General features: G+C 38.2%; 1 protein-coding gene across 3 annotated transcripts in view; it reads left to right on the top strand.

The window, feature by feature from the left end:
• Nucleotides 1–23,952, top strand: part of mast2 (microtubule associated serine/threonine kinase 2) — a 133,886-nt gene that overhangs the window by 51,023 nt on the left and 58,911 nt on the right. The window contains exon 1 of one of the 3 annotated variants that reach the window (XM_057337236.1): nucleotides 9,125–10,878. The exons of the other annotated variants lie outside the window; for them this stretch is intronic. Within the exon in view, the coding sequence (XP_057193219.1) occupies nucleotides 10,840–10,878 (39 nt within the window). The 5' untranslated portion in view covers nucleotides 9,125–10,839. Of the gene's footprint in view, nucleotides 1–9,124; nucleotides 10,879–23,952 lie in introns of those variants that run through there. 3 annotated transcript variants of the gene reach the window in all.

Below are 23,952 nucleotides of genomic sequence, written 5' to 3'. Positions count from 1 at the left end.
TTATTAGCTAGACATAGTTTTAAGAATTTAAAAATTGTACGTTTGTAAGTTGAAGTTATATCCAAGTTTAAATTTGATTTTGAACCCTGATTTCAGCTTGGCTTTAGACTCGTGGAAGTCCATTTTACGTATAAAATAACATCAAACATAATATTGCTATACATTATTAATTTTCCTATACATCATTGCTGTACATATTAAAAAGAAAGTCAAGGTCTGTTAAAATATTACGAACCGTGTTTTTTCTTGTTTGACGTGTTTGAGGGTCATCAATTATACAATGTGTTTTAGAGATGGGTTTAAATAAATAAACCTTGTCTCCAGACTTTTCCCTGTTTGATCTGATGATCTCAGACAGGATGTGATGAGCCTGAAAAATTAGTTATTGAGTTTGTGCACCGATTGATCGAGTCAAGTCTGGATCAACCAGGCGGCGATTGTGTCTCCCTTTTAATTAACCTGCTTGTAGCTTCAGACTGTCTGTCAATACAACAGCTGGCCTTGTGTCTCTCTGGACGTCACTGTAAGACAGTGTGTAAATAAACTTGTGAACTGTCTATGTAATCAGTCAATATCGGACTATAAACAAAGCAATTGCAGATGATCTCAGTGTTAGTTGCTACTGGTGTAATTGAGCTTTATAGACGCAGATCTGCTGTTGGTAGAGTGATACAGCCGTCTTGTGGAAAGTCTTGTTAAATTAACTGCCACTATTACAGCGGAGCTCAGGGGTGTGGAGTCTCACACTTTCAATGCTGAGATTTCGCACCATTTATGAGCCCAGTACAACCAAGAACAACCATACAATGAGACGAAATTTTCGACCCCTTTTTTCATTTGCATCCCTCTAGTTTTTAGAAGTTGTAATTCTGTTATTACGTTTTTCCACTGTAGGAAAGTGTTACATTGAAAAACACAACTTCAATTCTGCGGTAAAGAGTAAAGCTTGTTTGGAGGTTTTCTCTGGAGAGCTGTGAAGCGAAGGGGTAATATGTCAAAAAGACAGAGTTGGTTGTGTTGCTTCATCTCCTATAATGAGACGTAATAAAAGAGACTAGAGTTTCTCTTTTAATGCTCAGTCCCCGCTGGTATATATTCAGGAAATAATCTGTAATTTTGTGTTTATGCTGTTGTAAGACTAACAGCAGATACTTTATGTTGCCTTTCAGGTCCAGGTAATTTAACTTGGGTGTGCAGACTTGTTCATCTCTTAAGGAACAGGCAGAGATTCATTGGTCGGCTTCTGCAGATGTAAATGTGCTGTGGGTTATTACATAAGCTTGAGGGTGTTTTAGTTTGCACTGTGATTTATCTTTGAGGTTTAGGTACATCTCACTTAATTGATGAGTTTTAATTAACAGAGAGCTATTAAGCACCCAATAAAATGACATCATCATCGGCTTTATGATTCACTCCTACACTGTTGCTTGTCTGTCTTGATGGTCCATGCACTAAAAGCTATGTTGTTTATTAAAAGCACAGCAGACCCTGACCAAATGCACACATAGTTTCTTTTGTTGGTTATGTATCTTTGCTCAATACGAATGCCAGATGTGTTCAACAGATTATGTCTCGGGGCATGTTTTTTTTTGTTTTGTTTTAAACATCCATTAAAGTTAGCCAAACTAATATCATATGTAATGCTGTCAGCCATGAACTCGGCTGCCCTGAACTGATGAATAAAATCAGATTTAATAGATTGCCTTATTTTCAATTCTTGTGTGTGTAGAATTAATACCTGGAAAAATCTTTACAGCATTGATTTCTTTGTAGACTATTATTTGTAGATCAGATATGATGTATTATATTTCTTCTCCCTTCTCTTCTTTCCTGTGGTCCTGATGGTTATTTGAGCTCTATTGATTTGGATCCGTTCATCCTCCGAGGTCAAATTACCTCCAAATTACACCAAACTATATGTATAAATACTATATATTTATATAACTCTTTAGTTATTTATTCATTTTATCATAAGATTAACTTAACCATACTTTGCCAATCCATCAATGTCCTGCCAGCTATTGATTCATGCTCTAAGCCATTAATAATTGTTGCATTTTTTACTTCTGGAATAAATTCCTGTGGCTGTAGTTTCCTGCCAGCAAGGTTTTCGGTCCTCCAGATATTAATTTGGAGTTGGATATTCTGCTGCCTCTATCAGACAGTTCACCAGAGACACCGAGCTCTCCGGATGAGAGAGTTGCTGAGAGTATACAAAGTCCTGTGCTTTTGTTTAACCCGAGAACTTGTAGGTGTTTACTTTACGTTGTGCAAATGTTTATTATTTATGGGAGTTAAACAATAAGGTATAGCATTTATAATTTTATGTGACTACTTTTAAGGTAGAAATGTACAAAGAATTGTATGGACAATTCTGTTCTTAAAGGTCCTGTGTGTTATTTTTTGGAGGATCTATTGATGGAAATGCAATATAATATACATGACTATGTCTTCAGACATGCATAAAGACCTTACCTTACATGTTTTTATTACCGTAAAAGGAGCTATTTCTACATACACTGCAGGTACCCTTACATGGAATTCGGCATGTTGTTTCTAGCCCTAAACGGACAACTGCTCTACAGAGCGTGTTTCGTAAATACGTTATCTCTTTCGGAAAAGAAGATGACATCTTAGTGCTGTGTCAGCCACCGCATGTCGTAGCGTTGGTTGCAAATCGAAACCTCACCGCTAGATGCCCCTAAATTTCATACACTGGACCTTTAAGAGATGTAATAGCTAGACAGGAATCTTTGTGCATAAAATCCCATTTTATAATCAGATTTTTTTTCAGCCTTCATCTTAAATCATCTTTTTATACATTTGTATCGTAAAAACACGATCGACAGCATTTTTTGTATTTGATGTCAACAGCGTGTGCCTTGAAGGAATGTCTACCGCGTAATCGACTCTCCACACCTATTTGACAGCAGTGCTGGGTGGGATTTGCCCATCAAGGCAGTCATTTTAAGTTGATTTATCACTAACAAACTACAGCCACTGTCCACCCTGCATTCATGTACTGCAGTCTGCGAAGATACAAAGGCTTAATATCATAAGACATGATTGATGAGCATTAGGGCTGGTGGATGAAACCTGTTATTTGTAGTCTGGCTGGCTGCTTCCCAAACCCAAGAACATCCTTGTAGAAACTGCTTAGCTAGTGAAATAACTCCCAGTGCTGAGATAAGTAGCCTAATACAACCCTGCTTTTCAATAGGCACAAATATACAAGATTGGAAGAAGATGCATGTGTCTAAAATCTTGCAGCTCTCCCTGAGTGAATATAGATTTTGTAGATCAACACATTGGGCTTTTAACCTCAGTGTGAACCCAGCAGATGTTAGTGTCTATGTGGTTTTTGTTTCAAAGAGGTACTTTGAGAAGTCCCTCATGATTGTTTTAATGTGGAGAATAGGCAGTGAAATTGTGGAGTTTTATATCACGGTTCTACGCGAACAAGGAGGTAATGGTAGGTTTGAGTAAATGACAGAGCGTGTGACTGGCTTTGTCATAGTATTGCTGTAACATTCATTGTTTTGGAGTAAAACAAAAACTGTAAAGTGTCCCAGTGTGCTGTTCTGGCCCTTGATCTGCATTTTTAAAACCAAACCAATCAGATTCAAGGACGGCAACTATTGTTTTATAATGTTATACAGTATGTTGTCATTACTTTTGAGGGTAGATGTAACATTATTTTGTGTTTGTTTGTTTCTAAATTGACTTGTGGTTCTTTTACAGCTTAATGGGTTTTTGATGAAGGGAGTAGCCTGCCCCAGGCCTTCATCTTACAAATATGATAATTTCTCTTTATGACAAAATTTTGTTGCATGATGAAAACTATACCCAAAAACGTAGGCTAAGCTTTTATTAGTGTGCATGTGCTGAGGATAGGTGCTGATGCTGCGGTTTCGGTGCTTTTTAGGAAAGATCTCATCTGTTAGTTTTATTTGTTTTAAATACAGATAAAGTAATCTATTTACTAGAGAGGTCTTAAAAGAAAATTCATGATGACATGTTAGACTGCATATGCGGCCGTCTAATTCATCATGTTCACATTGATGCTTATGACAAATGTTGTGTGAAGAGATTTCTTTCTTGTTTTGCCAACAAGAAAGCCATCTCTGTAAGCTCTCCTTTGCGGCATTTTTACCTCTGTCCCACTTCCTGCGGTGTGCATGAGGGTGTGGACTGACAACATTGGAACTGAATGAGTTTTTCAGTGGCAATGAGATAAGAGAGTAAAATGGTTTATCACAGGAGCTCTTATCATTATGTTCCCTCTGCCTGTTGAGAACACTTGCATCATCACTGTTTGTTTGTTTGTTTGTTTGTTTAATCCCTGTTCAGTGGACTAGTTGTGAATGAGATGAAAGTAGATTGAGATATATAAAGTTTCTTAAAGAGAAGGTATTTTGTGGGAAAACATTATTTTTGAATCATTCAAATCAAAACTTACTGCTTTGTTCAGTCGCATTGGTTTCATCATACAACATAATTGACTTTGTCTATGTCTATAGGAAGGTGTGTGTTTTCTATGGACAGACTATATTGCAAAAATTAGTTTGTTTTTCCAGCAAGTAGACTTTCAAGTTACCAGTCTTTCACACACACTTGTGCTTAGTGCACACACAAATTCCCAAATCGTAGTCCGCAAGAGAAGGCCTGTGCCTATGAGAAGAGGAGCTCTGCTTTTTTGCCTGCGTCTTGATCAGCACTTCATTATTATCTGCCCCGATGATGCTGTTTCTTGGAAGGAGCCTGTGCCTGCTCTCCACGGCTACTTTTAAACATAAACTTCTTATCCAAGATCTAGATTACATCCTCTACCCCATCAGCTCTCTATTAAGGGGCTGCCTTTAATGTCCCATCGGCACTTTTAGATCATTTAAGTGTCTGGTTTCAACTCGAACAAGTTTTGGTTGTGTGATGTACTGCACTTTGTACATTGAATATACTGTATGCATATATAGATTTTGGATTATAATACCTATGGATATATTTTTCTGTTTTAAAGATTTATTTTTGAAGTTTTTTGCCAGTGAGAGGACAAGAAGGGAAGTGGGAGAGAGAAAGGGGGGGATCAGGAAAGGATCACAAACCGGAAATCGAACTCGGGTCGCCTGAGCACTGCCCACGAGGCTATCGGATCCGAAACCTAAAGATAAAGTTTTGAACACAATAATGCAGCTTATGTGAACATACCAGGAGAAATTTGGTTTGGCTTTCTTAGGATTTATTTGTTTTCTAAAGTAATGTAGTTCACCCAAAAATGTCAATTCTGTCATCATTTACTCGCTCTCTTGTCAGTTCAAACCCTTATGACTTACGTTCTTCCAGAGAGCACAAAAGAAGATATTTTGAAGAAAGTCATTAATCGAACAGCACTGGCCCCCATTCACTCCTCTTGAATGGACACAAAACCAATGCAAGTGAATGGGGTCCAGTTAACGACATTCTTCAAAATATCTTCTTTTGTGTTCTGCGGAAAAAAGAAAGTCATACAGGTTTGAAAAGCTTTTACATTTGTCTTTATTAGTTCTCGACAGGCACACACATTATAACCCTGGCACGCTCCAAAAGAAGATGAGGTTTGATTTTACAGGAATATTTTACCCTTGCTAGGTGTTGCATCAAATTCATTTTCACCTTCCTCTTCCCCCGAGGTAGGCCTAAATGTTTTTATTTGTGTTATTTATCACATATTTATAATGATTCTCTAGATTAATGGCATCCATTTCTGCTGTCAGGTTTGCTTTTAGCCCTCTCTGACTCCCTCATTACGTGCCCAGCGAATGTTGCAGGGACATCACTTTTTAACTCGATGAGAACTGCAGTCTGCAGATACAGTCACACGCTTCTTCATGTAATTTGAAGTGTGAAATGGGGAACTGTTTTGTAGCTTAATTATCCCAGAGATGTGATGAAAATAACATACTATTTCACTGCATACTACATGCCTACATTTCCTAGTCCCGTCATATATGAATATATTAAGTTATTAGGGTACTAGCACAAGCGTATAGAAATGCTATATATTACATCCAGCTTGTTTACAACTTTACAAATTACTTTTCTGAAATGAAGCCGTTGCTGTTTTGGTTATAACATTACTATCTGTAGTTTTAGATTGACCAATCTTTTGATGTTGATGTTTTGCAGTGTTTTTCTGGACGGTGTCACTCATGCCCTAAGCATGTAACCTTAAAAGCTCATACCATTACTCAGTCTTGTAGCCTCCTCAGATCAATAGCAGTGAATGTGCTGTCTGTTATTCTCAAATCATGTGCAGATCAATGAGCTTTTCTGCTGCATCCCCCAGGATTAAACCGTGGAAGCTGATTTGTGGGTGTCCCTGTTTTGTTTGAAACAGGAGAGGTGACTGAGGTGTGTGCGCTGGGTCAGGGCTATCTCATTTCATGAAAAGTCTGAGAATTTGGTCATGTGTCAGCACTTCATGCTATGAAGTGCCTCCCCCAGGTGCCGGGTCATGGAGACTAACATCTCCAGACTCACACTGGTAACATAATACAGTCATTTGAAGCCTTGCCTCATGCTAGGATTAGGCAGATATATTAGTCATGTATATTTCCAGCATATAATTGATTCAGATCAGATAATAATAATTATAGCAACACAACAGTTTTGTCCCAGTGATGGTGTAGCCGAGGTGTAGTTTGAGTTCTTTATTTGTGTTTCCTGCTAGTTGTTTTGGGAACCGACCCAGTGTTTTATATTCAGATGTTACTGAAGATGTTTATAGGAAACATTGGCTGCCTTATATAGCAGATGCTTCGTTCTCACACCTTTGGTTAACTGTCAACATTTCAGTTACTGGGTAAAAAAAGGAGAATAGCAGCCGTGTGGTAGGTAAGACGTGTTTCGGTGGGTTATGTTTGTTGTCTGGTCCATGACTTGACCATTAACCCCTGAACACAGATGTGGTCAGTCAGTGTAATATCTACGGTTTCCTCTCCTCTACAGTATATACTTAATAAGGTAATACAATTTAATGCTGGTACAATGTACATAAAATTACATTTTTTAGGTAGACTGTAGTGCATGGTTTATTAAGGTTGATATTAACTGTGATATTATAATGAGTGTTTCCCCGAAGTTATTTATTTTGTAAATCCATCACGTCTTTAAATATTTTTGTGAGCAAATAATGTTTTAAAATATGAAAAAAGACAAAGTAACGTTTTTACTGAACTGTTTGACTGTAACAGTTCAGCTGGTTTCTCACACTGTATGTTTTCCTTTGAACTGTGACTCAATGACTACGTTTACATGCATACCAATAATGAGATTATTTCCAATAATCAGAGTAAGGACTAATCATGTTTACATGACATGAGAACACCTCTTTGCTCCTGTTCACGTGAACGTTTTATTAGTCTGATTATTTGCATACACAGCACAAACGATGATCTCATATACAATAGGTATGTGTTACTGGCTATAGTTTTAATATATTTGCTTCAAATGCAAAACACCGTTATGTGGACGTATTTTATGGTTATTCTGTGCCGTGATGAATATAGAAATATGAAGGAAAACGCCTCTGCAACGGTGGTGTATGCTGTCATCATGTTCGCGTTGTTTTTGTGGGAAGACAAGGAGCAGAGACTGATGACAGTGAGTTGTGTTGACGGTGAAACTTCAGACTTTCGTGTTAACCATGAATTTTGACAGAAGCACATGCGCACCATGGTCAGAGCAGCATAAAAGCGATCAAGGTGTTAACATGCCTTCTTGTTGCGATTAAAACCGGCATATGCCACATATGTTGCTTCGATTATGCTTACTGCGATTATGAGTTTAAAGTGATTTCACCCTCATGTAATTTCATACCTGTATAAATCACTTTGTTCTGCTGAACACAGAGAGAGATAATTGGAAGAATGTTGCAATTTTCAGTTCTGTGACATCATTGACTTCCAGTAGGAAAAATTGAAATGGTTCTCCAAGGTGCCCCAGAACTGTTTGCTTTCCTAAATTCTTCAAAATATGTCATTTTGTGTTCAAAAGAACAAAAAAAGATGCTAAAAGATGCTACATCCTACTGTGGTAGTGGTTGATGTCCCAGAACTGAAAATTGCTACCATTCTTACAAATATCTTTCTTTGTGTTTAGCAGAACAAAGAAATGTATACAGGTTTGAAACAACCCGAGGGTGAGTAAGTGGTGATAGAATTTTCATTTTTGGGTGAACTATCCCTTTAATCGTAACGTTGTTTTCTATGGAAGTCACCTGATGCTATGATGTTTCTTAATAAATGGTGCACTGAGAAGGAACTCCTCTTTCACTCTCTCTCTTTGTGTCTTTACTAAAACCCGTTTTACTAAAAAAACAATTTGTCAATTTGTTATCGTGCCTAAACTGCTGTAAAAATATATAGGTAAACAACAGTGCGATTTATGTATATTCAGTACAGTAGTATTTCTAACTAACGCTAAAAATAATATCATTGTAGTTATTCCTGCATTTTCGAATTTACTTTTTTACAAGAAAGGCAGAACAATTGTAAAGCACTTTATTATTTTTATTCACACGCACAATTAACAGTAAATAACACAGCGAATACAGACAATTTAGTCGTTTGAGTTTGTTATTTGCATAATAAATTACAAAAAATGTTTGATATATATGATATAAATTAGCATTTTTTAAAATGTTTTTTTACTTTTTGTGTAGTAATGGCAATGTTTTGACTACAGATGATAATCCCTCTTGCTTTTGTACGTGGTCTCCCTTGAGATGAGCACAGCCGCTGCTAATGCATTACTGTACAGAAAAAAGCCTTCACAATCTCATTAAACCGTCATTACTGCATGCACTGATATTAGGCTCACTTATTTCCCTTTTAGAAAACACATACACCCTGTATAAAAAGGCTAGGAGAGGCATAAACAATTCTAAAATGTGTGTGCTTCTTTGTTTGAACAGCAAGCATGGAAGTGTGCGTGTGTATTTTTTGATGTTTTTGGTGTAAATCGGACCACTGTGTGCAGAATGGCAGAGAAAGGAGTGAAGGGGTGGGGCCTGTTGGCTCCCCCATTCATATTATACAAATAGCTCTGAGCCTGCGAGCGTCTGATTGGCTGGCTGGATGTGTTGCTGGCTGATAGGATAGATAAAGCAGCATTCAGCAGTGAGGCGCTGGGGAAAGGAGGAGGACAGGAGCTTATAAGCAACGAAGAGAGAGAGTGCGAGAGATCCAGAGAAACACAACAAGATACGGAAGCTGTTAGAAGAAAAACAACATATAGATTTCATAGATTTAGACACTTGACCACCTGCTCGTGCTGGCTGTGTGCTGAGAGAAGACTGCAAACGGATGAATTCAAAGACGAGATTGAACGTGATTGTATTGTGACCCTGCCGTAGCGGCTCCTCTTCAGCTGGCAGCCCATTCACAAACAGCGCACCGTTTTAAACGCAATGACAGGGGAGATTTTGAGTGACACTCTCTCCGCTCCATCCTCCCACATGGATTGTTTATTTGATCTTTGATTCGATAGACCCATGTTGGCCGGAATCCGGTTCATCTGGCTGTGCTTGGGAAGCTGAATAAAGCGAGGAGATGTGCTAAGGAAAAGCAGACAAGCAATCAGCGTGAGTGCGGCGTCCGTTTGCACCTGCCACTGAAAAGACAGCTCTGCCAGCACGGCTTTTGTCGCCTGCCTGGCGAATGAGAGACAGAGGCCTCCCGGCCGAGGGGAATGGAATCCAGCCATGCGGCTCTGACTGGAGTTGTTGTTTGCCTTGTGCTGTCAGTGGGCAGCTACTGCCTGCGCCCGTCCTGCTGCTGCTCCTGACTGTTTCCAGATAATCTCAAGAGTGTCGGCTGAAAATATTCTCCGCCTGCCTCCGTTCCTTTCCTTCTAGGGTCGTCTTTTCACCTTAAGCCTCTGTTGGGCTATAGCAAGTGGCAAACATCTTGCTCATTAAACCTGCTGGGTGGATAGAGACTCGGCTTCCCACGGGATAAACTTCACCGGGTCAATTTAAGGTAGTCCTGTGCTAAAAGCATCAAGGAGCCGAACACTTTAGACGGATTCTGCGTCTCTGGAGGACTGCGCTGGCCTGAATAGTTTTCTATTTTCGTCCCCCGAGGTGCCATTTTTATCATTAACTGCCCACCGGTTATAAAGAGGCTGTCGTTTCCGTAGAAAGGAAGATATCGGGGAATCTCAGAGGATAGAGGGTGTCAGAGCGAGGTGAAGGAGAGGCACAGGAATAGAGATCAGGGTAAAAAAAGGTTTGGATGTTCGTGGAGGTCACCTGTGCTGGACGGATGAATGAAGGAAGAGTTTCGGGAAAAGAGTTTTCCGGTCTTTCCTCACTCTGAGGAAGTGGAGGGGCGATACAGAGACGTGCTGTTCTGAAAGCTCTCCGCCGGAAGCAGAACAAGAATGTGTGAAATGCTCTCCTACTCTTTATTGACTCCCTCCGTGCCCTCGCGTTGAACTGTAATCCTCCAGTTTTCAGTTCCTGGAATACATTTTGAGAATTTGTGCTGCCAATTCAAAGACCGTATTATCATTTTTGCAGAGATTCCGGCACTTGCAGTTGCACGCAAGACTGTTGTAGCATGCGGGACAGTCAGTTACTAATCTTGTAGGATGATCACATCTGTTTTCTTCTGCATATGCAGCTGATGCGTATGACATCAGCAAAGCAGGAAGTTCAGAACTGAATCCCAAATCCATAGTTGACGATCTTTGTCGTATTATTTGTGCCTCACATGGTGATTCTCAAATACGGGACTTTATCCTTAAGCAGGAAAGTGTAACTGATTTACTAAAGTCGGCATCCAGGTATAAGACAGTACAATGGACGACTCCAGTATATTAAGGCGACGAGGCCTCCAGGTAAGGATAAGATACCAATAGTGACTTTAGAAACATGATCTAAAAAGTCTATGAAAGAAATTTAGAGTGTGTTTGTACTACTTTCCCAGGGAGAATCTCCTTAGGTTTAACTTTCCTAAACTGAAATATTGGTATTTGATTAGAATATTATGCTACAGCATTGTATTGCTTGTGTCACAACTAGACTTGAGCTGGTATTCAATAATACCATTTACAATAATAATTAATTTGGACAACATTGTTACCGTGGGCAATTTAAAATACAGTGAATAACTCTAGATAACGTAGTAGTAAAATTGTTTACATTTCTCTGAAATCACAGTACATACATATTCAGTTGTCTATAAATCAATATTTAATTATATATTAATCATTAATTATGAAATCATTTAATGTTTAGTTTAGTTTGTTAAATGCTCAAGATAATTTCTCTGTTATCTAATTTTTCATTATTTTCAAAGATCAGTTAATTAAAAGAAGTAATTAAAACCTTAGGAACAACAATGAAGATGTAGTACAGTACCGTGTTAAAACCACGATAAAAGCTTTAGTAGTTAGAGTAATATCGCTGCTGTCCTTCCGAAACCTCGGATGTCCGGATTCGCTGTTTTACAGGAAATGGAAAAACACTGTAGGCTACTTTTTAAATGTTTAAATGTACAGTTGACAAGCGTGTTTAATAGTTTTTATTGGTCAGATATTTGCAAACCCCAGTGACAAACATAGAGTTACTACTACTAATAATAATTGATAGAGAAATACGAATTATGAAATATTGAGATACATGGTTCCAGAAGGACAGCAGCGATATGAAAATGTTTTACTGGTACATGCCTAGTCACAAGATTCCGTTATTTCAGGTTGTTTCTTTGCTCAGTATTTGCTTGTTGCTGCAATATGTCAGCACTTTTACTAACATAAAGCACCACAGAAAGTAAATTACCTTTGGGATATTAGTTCCTGCTTGTTGACAGAAGGGTTACTTTCCAAATGTGAAAGCACGACTCTTACTGATAACAGATTGGATGGAATTTTAAATTACATTTGTAGCTGAAATCAGCATTTTTGTACCAATGGCAGATGCAGTTTATTACATCTGCTTGTCCGCCCTCATTCCTCCAATTATTTGCTGAACAGCTGTCATGTCCCTTTTCCTGTTTGAATAATTATTAGAGCTGTCAATGGTCATCATCGTGATGTGGTGCCACATGTTTTAAATGGCTACAAATGTTTGTTTGTGCAGCCTGACTTCATCTGAATCTGACTGGGAAAAAAGGGTATATAAAACGTGTTTTAGAATCTAATCAGTTGTAGCTGTAAGGAGCAGGAACTCTGAATTTCCCTACACTTGTTTGTCACCCCTCATCATGTGGCCAAACTCAACTCTATGTTGGGTCAGTCATTATCTTCTTCCGTTCGTGTGACCAAAACAGTCCAAGGCATTCAGGCTCTGAACTTACACAACACAAACATTTATATATAGACACACATTAACACATACTGTAATCACCTAACGCAGAGAGCATAATCACACCCGTCAACAAATGTATTCCTGGCGCTCTTCACACCCACATCCTGTACAGGCTTCTCTCTTGTTTTTTGCTTTATTAACAGTTTCTGCATTCATGAAGTCAATCTGCTACGGTTAACCCAAGTAATTTGATATAATATGATGGCATTAGTAGACTGTTTAATACAAAAAATGCATTAGGGCATTATTCGTATGTCATTTTCATAGATGGAGTATCAACTCTATAGCAGCACAATGCTTCACTAACCCCACAATGCACTGCAGAATTCAGGTGGCCATTTGATTGTGTAATTTAACTCCTTGTCCTCTGGGCTTTTAGTGGGGAAGATGTTGGTAAACGAGACAACAAGAGAAATGACAATGTCCTGCTGTAATTTGGATAATATTTAAAAGGCTCTTGTGAAATGGAGCGGCGCAGGATTTCAGTGAAGTGTCATTCACTGGAAAGACATTTCAGTGAAGTAGATTGTGCCCGGAGGAGTGTTGTTGTTGAGGCTGTTTGGCTGTTGTGTTTGCATTGTGCAGCATCAATAGAGGATTAGGCATTGTTTGTTTTTGTTCTGGGTAATGGTGTGGTTTTTAAGACACTTCTCAGTTTTTTCACATTGTTTTGCCAACTTTTGTATGGAGATGTCTATGTTTTTGCCCTTAGGCTGGTTTGTGGTTGTGTTGATCTCTCTCTCTGTGTTGTGTCTGTTCATTGAACTGTGCAGTGGGGGTTTTGTCTGTGTAAATCCACCAAAGGCTTTTCTGTCTGCCTGCCGGAGCTGGACACTGAGATGAAGCAGCAGACTTATTGTGCTACCTACTGGAACATCTCATTTAACTTCATATCCTGTTTCTACAGTCATTTTGCAGAATCTAAACATGGTTACCAAACACACAGCCCGAATATGTCCATATTTTGTACGACATTTGAATGATTGCTGATGAATAGGTCATTATGGCTTTAAGCCATGGATCTCCTTAATGCTTTAAAGTGGTCTGGGCAGTAAGTCACATGGAGACTGAACCCAATGCAGATGCCTGTTGTGAGACACAATGCCGGGGAAAGCTACATTTGGCAGTGTTTATGGGTAGAGGTTAAAGGCTGAGAGGGAGTCTAAGGCCCAATCACAATTCTGTTTTCTACTCCTTCGCCTACCCCTCGCCCCTTCCACTTTCCCCTTGAAACAAAGTGGCAAGGGGAAGGATTACAAATTTTCCGCTAAGAAATGGGACACCACTACTACACTGGTATATGTCATCATACGTCGTGGCTAGCTCCTAACGTTACGTCAGAGGACATGCGCCGATGCACCGGGTATATGACATAAAAATATATTTTCTAATATCGTGCAATCAGTGCTGTCAGCTAGCAAACCTTAGCGATTTTTTTTGCAAACGTTAAAAGAACATCACCGTAAATACAAAAACAAGATTGAATGTAACATACATAAAATGAAAAATTGTCATAAAAATCCTTATTAATGGCAAAAATTACTTACATTTATGGGTCTGCTTGCTCGAGTGAGCAGCCATGTTGGAAATTTCTCTTAGCCCTTCGTTTGAAGTGAGGCCCCGAAAAATCTTCGTTTGATGAAGGGCTATCTGGCCCTTCTCCTTACCCCTACCCCTCCAACCAAAAGAGAATTGAGACACCTCTACCAATTCACATGAACGCGCCAAACAGAGGGGTAGGGGAACATGTAGGGGTAAGGGGTAGAATTGGGATTGGGCCTAAATCTCCGTAATCTCTGTGGTCTCCTGAGGTCCACGTCTGTTAAATGCCCTTTTCTCAGTGTCATTGCTCCTCCATATACCCTTGACAATTATACACTGCAGGGCAACAATTGGCAAGAGGCTGGGCATTACAGTGATTTTACCACAGTTACATTTATTATTAATATTAATACTCGGACAAGCAATTATTTTGCCTTTTGCTTTTTATTGATGTAATACAATGCAGCTTTTTTCAGATTAATATCAAATGTGCGGTCACACGTGTCAGACGTCTACAATAGCTGGACTATAAAAGCATAGTTGCAACCAAGGTTATTTTAGTTTCACTAAAATTAAAACTTTGGAAGCGTTTCTGTTTATTGAAATTAAATCAAATATTGGCCTAAAATTATTGGAAAAAATGAACTAAAGGAAAAATTAAAATGTTGCCTCAGAAATAAACTTATACTTAAAGTAAGTTCAAAGTACTGAAATTATAATAGTAAACAAAACTGAAACTAAAATGAATTAATATTATATAGCAACACAAAAAATAAACAAATAAATAATAAAATGACAAAAGCATATAACAAAGTTGCTAAATATAACAGCTAATTTGAAAATGTGATTAAAAATCAAAATAAAATCAAAACTAATAACTCTGGTTGGAACTATGTGTTTTATATACAAACAATCTAACAAAATATCATTGTGTGGCATTGTTAAAAACTATTTTTACATTCCTCATTATGTTAACAATGTAAAACAAATTCAAGGCAGCATGTGTTTGTACATTACTATATTTCTTTTATAAGTTAGACAACTAGTGAATATTTAAAAAAATGTGAAACCATGTGCAATAAATAATAACTGTGCTTTTTCACATGCCAAGAGGGCATGCTATGTAGAAATGCATTTAAACATGCAATTAAAAATGATAATTCTAATTTTCTTACACAGCGTTGCCGTGATTATTATAAATCAGATGTATGTCACGATACGGAAAAAAAGACAATCGCAACTTCTGTTTCATGGTGACTTTTAAGGCACAGCAGTGTACATAATGGCCCATTTGATTTCGAGGTTCAGAGAAATGGTCATGTAACACTGAAATAGGCTAGAAACATTAACTAACACTATAAGAATTATCAAAAAAGGTTAAAATAAAAAGTTAAAATCTTGTTTTTATGTCCTAAGAGCAATAAAAACACATAGGAACACAATTCTGACTGAGATTGTCATTATATAAGCATGAAAGCATAAAAAACAAACATGTATGCCTGTTGTGATTTATTGATAATGTTTCAATGCAGTAAACTATTTAACTTGAGCTTTAGAAATTAATCAGATTGCAAATTTATAGACAATTATTATCAGTTTCGTCAATGTACTGTACTGTACATGTTGTTGGAAAAACATGTCATAATACCATGTAGTATATATCTTTCATAATTTTCTGTTTTTATTAGGGATGCACCGATAAGCAAATTTTGGCCGATAACCGATCATTCTTGAACATTGTAAGCCAATAACCGATATATTGGCGGATATACAGTATCTAAATCTTCATATAACATTTTCCGAGCCTGAAAATTATTTTTTCCCCCTGAAAATCACGTACCAAGCCCACTTTACACTAATTAAAGATTCTTTAACTTTTAAACTTTTCTGGTATAATGTTTATTTCATAAACTAATTAAAGATGTTCTTCCAAAGCAACCCAGAAAGGTGTTGTCAATAGCCACAACTCTAACAGGTCTCAAGACAGAAAGCATTCAGACAGCAGTCGGCTTCAAACATTATGCTTTTGTTCCTTACACAATCATAAATATCTACATCTACAAGTGGAAATGATATATCATTTATCGGCTATAATATATCGGCCTAAATTTTATAATCGAGCGATACCGATAACACTAAAAATGACCATTTATCGGCCGAAACCGATATGGACAATAATTTATCGTGCATCTCTAGTTTTTATGTTTGTCTCCACTACATGAATTCGTCATCAAAATGCATAAATCATTTCTTAATTTAAGGTTCGTTTTATTCCATTGTTTGTAATTTTTCATGAGAAAAAAAATCTAAATATGTCCTCCTTTGCCACCTTGTCTCAGAAGTCCAGGAATTAGATGTGGAATCTCATCCGGAGTGAAAGTGAAACAATAGCCTATGAGAGAATGGAAGCTGATTAAGACGGCTCTTTCATTGTTATCTGTGTTGCACACTTGATTTTTCTCATCATTAGGCAGAAGAATGTACCCATGTGAATTCAGTTTGGCACGTCACAAAGACAGTGGTTAATCTGTGTCATTAAGATTATTGTTGAGATACAAAAGACATTATTCATTTTAACGTGTTTGTGTCTGCCCATAAACTCCATTATGAAACCCCTTTGTTTATTCACGTGCCCCGTGTGGGCTAGATTAGATCAATTCACTGTCACCTTAAACTGGTTTTAGGTAGTTAATTGGTCAACCGCACCCTTTGTTGAGTTGTGAGCGTTGGGAATATAGGGCTCTATTCTCCAGCTTTGTTTCTTGTGTTGATGGGATGGAGATAGGGGTGTTGGATGTCAGGGGCCTTTGGTCTGCAGGTACAGATGAGCTGGAGCGAAAAAGTGCCATCGGGCTCTTCATTTTTCAGTTTCTCCCATTTCCTGACAGGTTAGAGTGTTAAATTGTTCTTATGCCCTGGTGCGTTTGCAGACAAGGATTTCAGACATCGGGAGATTGTACCTGCAGGCTGTATTGAATCGGAAAAGAAAGGGAGGAGGTGATGGGGAGGGTGCAGCTTTTGGGGAGTGAGCTCTTTAGGGGGTGGTTTTGCTGGTAATGGGGTGTTTTGGGCTCACCTTGCTTTTATTAATCTCACTCGTCTTGTGCAGTGACCCACTTTATGTTCATCCATTGTCACCTACTGGCCCCGATGAGCAGCTTGTACCTTCTTCCAACTGCATTTAGTTTCTAGACGTATCCATGTTGTCACAATACATATTTGTTGTAATGAATGCAAATACCAGTGATTTTTTATTCTCATGATCATAACAAAGCTAATGCTATTTCGTAACGTATTTGTTTATTTAAAAAAGCACCGCTGCTTTTGACTGTCCTCTGTGAAGCCCTCAGTCTCATTGAATTTTAATGAACTCAATAGCTGAATAGAGTACATTCATTGTGGTTTATAGTGTTGTCGTTGGCAATATAGTATGAACATATCTTTCTTGCTCGCAGTGAATGGGCACCCATGTGTAACAATCATCTAGTGTTGTTTCAGTAAATCCTCAGATAATAGAAAACTTCATACAATAAATATCTTCCTCTCTGGTACCCATTTCCTTCCAGGTGGTTTTGTTTTTTTAAATACTGTATTCTGGCTTTCTGCCAGAAATGAAGCAAATGGGTTTAATTCAGCAAGGAATTATCGTTTTGGGGCTGTGCACACGATAACAGCAGCATATCAAGTAATCTGCTTTTACTTGAGCGGATTAAAAGTAGTGAAAACGGGTTTGATGTGTCTTAAACCTGCGCAGTTGTTTAGATGAAGGGAGGATGATGAAGAAAGTCCATACGGGGAGCTAGCAGTCATGTCCTGCTCCAGGATCCTACCAGCAGAGTGTGATGAGAACAGAAGGCCGTTAGCCTGCAGGCGCTCAGTCAGTTGGTATGGAGTCCGTTTGTGTATTCTCAAGGAATCGATGCAGGCTTTATCTGAGGACGGCCAGGGTAAGAGATGTCTAGAGAACAACCGTGTAAACTGTTGCTAGGAATATGGGTAGTTGACAAATAAACCGCACATGTGTCCTGTGATGTGACGTAGCAAAAAATGTGGAAAAAAAAACCTAACAATTATAAATCTGTCTTATGCTATTGTATACTGTAAAGATAAATATTAATCATGCAAAATATATTATTAACAGTTTGTTTTCTACATTTTTGCTGTCACACCCTAGGACACATGGTACGGTTTATTTGGCTACCTAACTATACAGATCATGGAAAAGTTTGTGAATTTCCCTTATAATAAATATAATAAAATTATGGAAGGACATATGACTATAAAAGACTAATGTGATAATGGCGGCACAATAAGAAATTTAGCTTAAATTCTCAGAAAGTTGAAATAAATAATACAACACCTTATTAGGATGGTAATTGTTTAACATTGGGACATAATTTAAATTGAGCATTTACAGCAGTCCTTTTAGTGCCCTTTGATTCTGTGTTGTTTTTTTGTCTCCCACCCAATTCTGGACAGGACAGATTTCTAAGAGTTAGATTTCCCCAGAGTATGTTTTGTTTCATTTTTAACCAAGATTGTGGAAAAACACAGCCATGTTTTATTCGGGTGGGACTTTACAAATTGATCACAACGTGAGTATGTGAAGCACGATTTTACCTCACCTCCTTTGGGAACACTAGTCCCATCCAAACATTCGTCTCTTTCGTTCTTATAAGATGTTGGGGTGATATTTCAATTCTGTGTATGGTCTCCATACTACAGTAGAATAATGGAACAGACCTTTGTTTGTCTGAATCTCTTGCGTAAACACCATATTATTTCAACCTCTACTTAAAATGCAGTGGGACATCCCTGAGATATGTATTGAAAGATATGATATCTCTTTGCAGTCTTTTACACATCATTTCAGGAGATTCATCATGAAAATAATCGTATATCCATATTTTGCTTTTCAGTGTATCTCCGAGTGTCTCAGTCAGGTCCTGGCCAGAGGTACAGTACAGTACAGCTGATTCTTTGTGTTTACTGAAACAGCATTAGATGGCGTAGTATTTTCGCGCAGTGGAATCGATGAGCATGGCGGCTAAATAACTTGTGACCCCACACTGACCAGAAAGGGCTGCTTACTAAGAAGCTGGAGGGATGTTTTTAATGGCTCAGAAGTGCATTAGTTCCCACATAACCGCAGTATTAGAGATTTGCGTGTGCATATTCACTTGTAGTACCCATTTAATACTCCACCGTTTTTAAGAATAAACAAATGTCTTTGAGGATAAGGGATGCTTGGTCTCAGATAATCAAAATCCTAGTATGCACTATGAAGTGCAACATTGATGCGTACAATGTTTCCTATTGTAGATTGTACGTATCGTCATCTCCTTTTTGGCCAGATGTATTTGGATGAACACAAGCAATGTAAAGTCATATTGCTCTTGTGTGCTTTTGTGTTCGATCAAAAGTAAACTTGCTCTGTAAGGTCATTCAGACTGCAGAGATGCCCGTTGTCCTAGTTTTGTCTGTCCTCTTCCTCTAAATGTACCCTGGATGCTCGAAAGAGGTGATTTTTTATATTGTCAAACTGTTTTGATTTTTAGTTACTGTACCTAGTACGACCTATTGCCCTGAAAATAACCTGACTGAAACTTGTTCGGCAGGTTTTTGCAATGTGAGAAGTGCGATCATGAGAATGTACTGTGATAAATTCAAATCTGTCCGTTTTCAGTTACAGTTGATAGGCCGATGTGTAAGTCTGCCAATTGTATTTCCTAATCAAGTATTCACAAAAATTAGACTAAAGAGTTTGTTAGGTGATAGTTTTAAGCCTCCCTTGTTTCAAAGCCCCCCCTGCATTTTGATCCATTCACTTGTGCTCCAGATATCTTTTGTTAAAGGAACACACAGTGTTGACACTTGTGTTGAGACCATTGGCTAGTGTATATAAATGCTAAATTTGATTCAATTTCACATGGAAATGTTTGTTGTCATTTGACTTCAACCCTCGTAAAGTATGAAGTTTACCCTGCAGTTTTGAGCAGAGGTGGCAATATAGAGGCATACGTTACGGATTGTTGCTTGAAGTTGAATTCAATTTGTGTTAAAGTTGTGTAAGTAAGTGCCATCGATCATTGCTTTCATTTTTGAATACTTGCATAATCTTACCTATCCCTACTTCTGTTTACATCTCATTTGTTTGTTGTCCCATGTACTTTTGGCTTTTTTGTTAGCACTGTAAAGCTTTTTCTATGATCACAAGAACTTTGACTTTAGAACAGCAGGGGTGTGAACAAAGACAATGTTGCTTTACGCAGTTCACAATGCTCCTGCTTTGGGTGGTGAGGCGAGGACTCCTTCCCCTCCTGTCAAAGACTCGGATAAATGCATTACAAGCAAGCAATAACCTCACTTTGAGACCAACGTGAGAGCATGAGCTCATCGTTTTACACTGAATAGAGAAGGAGGGCTGAAGGAGAAGTGGTGTAATGCCAGAAAGAGAGTGGACTCAGCTGCCAGGATTAAAAGCACACACACATAAACGCAAAAAAAACAGACTTGGGTGGGTGGCTTCATGGTGGACAATATTACTTAGCGGTAATGAATTCTGTTCTTTGAGCGGGCCTAATCGACATTGTCCTCCGTGTCTTTGAGATATGCCATTACGAGAAGACATTCAATCAATGACAAATGGATTTAAACTGCTGTTTCATGCATAATCACAAATCGTAGACAATGGAAAAGTCAAAGGTTTAAAGACAGCATGAAATGGAAATCACGACCCATTTTACACTAATAACGTGAAGCGTTTCTGAGTGAAACAGGATATTCACCAGTGGGACTTGATTTTATCCATCTGGAATTGATTGGATCGTAAAACGTGATTGTGGCTTTTTGACCCACACTTAAGTTCAAGTTTAGCCTTAAGAGCATCTCGACTTATCACCACACTTTGTTATTTACTATTAAAGCCTACCCTATCATTGTTAACTAGCATTATACGTATTAATAGGGATAGTTCACCCAAAAATCAAAATTCTGTCATCATTTGCTCAACCTCTTGTTATTTTGAACCTGTATGACTTTCTTCCTTCTACAGAACACAAAAGATATTTCGAAGAATGTTTGTAACCCAACAACGGCGGTACCCATCACATTCTATACTTTAAAACCAGAGCGAGTCAATGGGTAGTGCCATTGTTAGGTTACCAACATTCTTCAAAATATCTTCTTTTCTGTTCTACAGAAGACAGAAAGTCATACAGGTTTGAAATGACAAGGTGTGTAAACGATGACAGAATTTTCATTTTTGTGTGAACTATCCCTTTAATCATTTTAGAAAGACTTTTACCTACAGTTGTCCTTGGTTGTTGGTTAACATTATTTTACCATGACTGTGTGATCTACTGTAGATGACATCAGATGAATGAAGTTTACATAGACCTTTTCTTTTTAAAGATTAGTAAGAAATAAATGCACTGATACATTTTAGTGTGCACTGCACTGCAAGACCAGTATTATTAACAACGTGAACAGGGTGAATTTGGATGTAATGTTGACATGAAGATTTTTGTAGAGTGTGCCTTCTAACAAACTTTTTTTCTTGAATAAAGGACAAAAGACATACAAAAGATTCCAGCACTGCAGCAATAAAAAAGACTAAATCAAGCCTGTAATGTTTTGAATTTACTCTGGCTGTAAAATTTGCCTATTAAGTTGGCCTTTATTGGGTTTTGGGTGAAGAATCGAGTAGGATGTCGGCATAGTGTCTAGACACCCCCAGCCCACACTTGGCCATAGGCTAAATACTGTTTCCAAACATTATTTCACAAAAGCAACACATTTAAACAAATGAGTGCACTATACCCTTCATTACTTCAATGGGAACAATACTCTCCCAAATCTAGACTTTAATACTATGTCTGTCACTTCTCTCTCTCTCTCTTTCTTTGTTTCGTTCTATTGCTCATCGTTGGTTTTCTTTTGTCTGGCAGTTGGGAAGCTTCTGGTCTCTTCTGTAGCACCTCTCTCAGTAGGCATTAATCAAATGCGCAGCAAAATAGCAGTATGTTGGTTGTGCGTCTGTCTGTTTGCACAGTCGGGGGTGGCTTTTGATCATCTGCCTCTCGTGCCGTGTCCTCCCTGGGGAGCCAGACCTCCATCTACCCTCACGCAGCCGTTTCTCCTTCAGCTCCTAGTAATGAGCACCGCCACTCCTTTTGTCTCCCCGTGTATCTGGCTCTCCTCTGCTGTCTATAGGTTCACGGGCACCTTGCCTCCATGCCTCTGTGTGTCTCCTTATCTTTTCACCCTCTGTTGTTTATCTGTGTTTGGAGCTGCTTGCTGGTTCTTTAATTCATCTGGGTATGATGTGTTTCCGTCCCTTTTAGGATTGTTTTGTATCAGTCTTTCTTTTTCAGTCCATTTTCTTTTTCATTACGTTCCGTGATTTCATTTTCCTGCCCTGTGTTCATTTTCTTTTACAAGCACTCTAACTAAACTTTACAAGTTTTTAGAGGTTGTTTTATTATTCTGGAAAATACTGTAGCACTGTTTTCTTTCATCAAGACAAATGAGTTCGCTTCGAGTGTGCAGTCGTTTGTGTGGAGTAGGGATTGAAATTACATGAGTGTGTGTCTGTTAAGTGTGTATGGTAAGGGTATGTGAGCCAAAACGTTTGCTAATAGTGTGAATTGAAGATACACGCAAAAGAATATTCATGAGTCAGTACTAGGGATGCACCGATTATGATTTTCCATGGCTGATTACGATACAGATTTTTTTACAAGCAAACTGGCCGATTCCGATTTTTTTTCCCTTTAAGCAACAAACAAGAAAAAAATTGAGTATAAACAACAAGTTTATTTGGTTTTTCACAGGCCAAACTGGCTTTGGCTATTGAAAACAATAACTGTAACCATCTTAAATTAAAGGCAGTAACTGCACAATAAGCACATTCAATCCAAAGATGGTACAGATATTTAGCATTTATCTATTTTTCAATTGGGTTTAAAGTTAAACTACATAAAACTGGCCTTAAAAATGAATACATCAACTGTATTCATGTGAAATTAAAGGCAACAACTGCATAGTTCAACAGATTAAACAACTCAATCAACACAATATCAACAAACCGAACAGAAACGTTTACTTATCAGCACTCAATTTTTGTTTTTAAATTTGGTGTAAAGAAAAAGGGATTTATCAGTGAAAGTAAATTAAACCAAAGTATATAAATAAATTATTCCAGATTGTTAAATCAAATAAAGATTAGTGCTGGTGCTTTTTAAATCAAAGTAAGTCAAAAGGCTATAATTTTAATGTAAAATAAAAATAATCATCCTTAACAGAACTGACGTTTATTTCTGGCTTTTTAAGTGTTTGAACGTTCTTCTTTACAAAAAGAAGCATTTCAACTTTGTCACAACTTAGTCTGTTTCGTTTCTCGTCCAACACGTGAGAAGCTGAGATAAACACTGTCCACGCTTGTGCAAGGCGCAGACAGGTATGCTCGCGCAACTTCAGCGAGCCCAGGAAAGCGGCTCCTATGTGTGTGCCAGTACACCAACGGCTGTTCGCTTCTTGGTAGCTGTGCCTCAGACAGATAGCTCTGCATTTCCAGTACTGTAGGGCAGCCCGTGTCCTGAATCCTGCTGACAGATTTCGAAATGCTTCCACACAAATGACATGTTCGCGATTGATTCGAATGTGATCTGTGTATGCGGCCGCGGGCGCACTTCCCGGAAAAAAATCGGTCGTAAAAAAACAACCGATTTATGGCCGGTCAACCGGTGCATCCCTACTCAATACCAACACTGGTGAAATTTCATGGTTCTTGATGCCATTTTCAATAGCATGGCAGAAAGTAAACATGTTTACAAGGAAACACACATCTGTTTAAAGACGGCATGAAATTAAACATGATAATTCTAATTGTTTTACACAGTGTTGCAGTATTTATTAACAATTATTTATTCGTGCACATCATTATTAAAAAAAAAATCATTTACACTTATCTTTAATCAAAAACGTTCCCTCCTCGAAATGACCTTTCTTCACTTCTAGTCACGAGGAATGGCGCGAGGGCGGGGCTTCAATTACAGACT

This window comes from Triplophysa rosa, linkage group LG7 (assembly GCF_024868665.1).
Source record: "Triplophysa rosa linkage group LG7, Trosa_1v2, whole genome shotgun sequence".
Lineage (NCBI taxonomy): Eukaryota > Metazoa > Chordata > Actinopteri > Cypriniformes > Nemacheilidae > Triplophysa > Triplophysa rosa.
The sequence above is the reverse complement of the archived record's forward strand: the minus strand, read 5'-3'. Positions and strand labels throughout refer to the sequence as shown.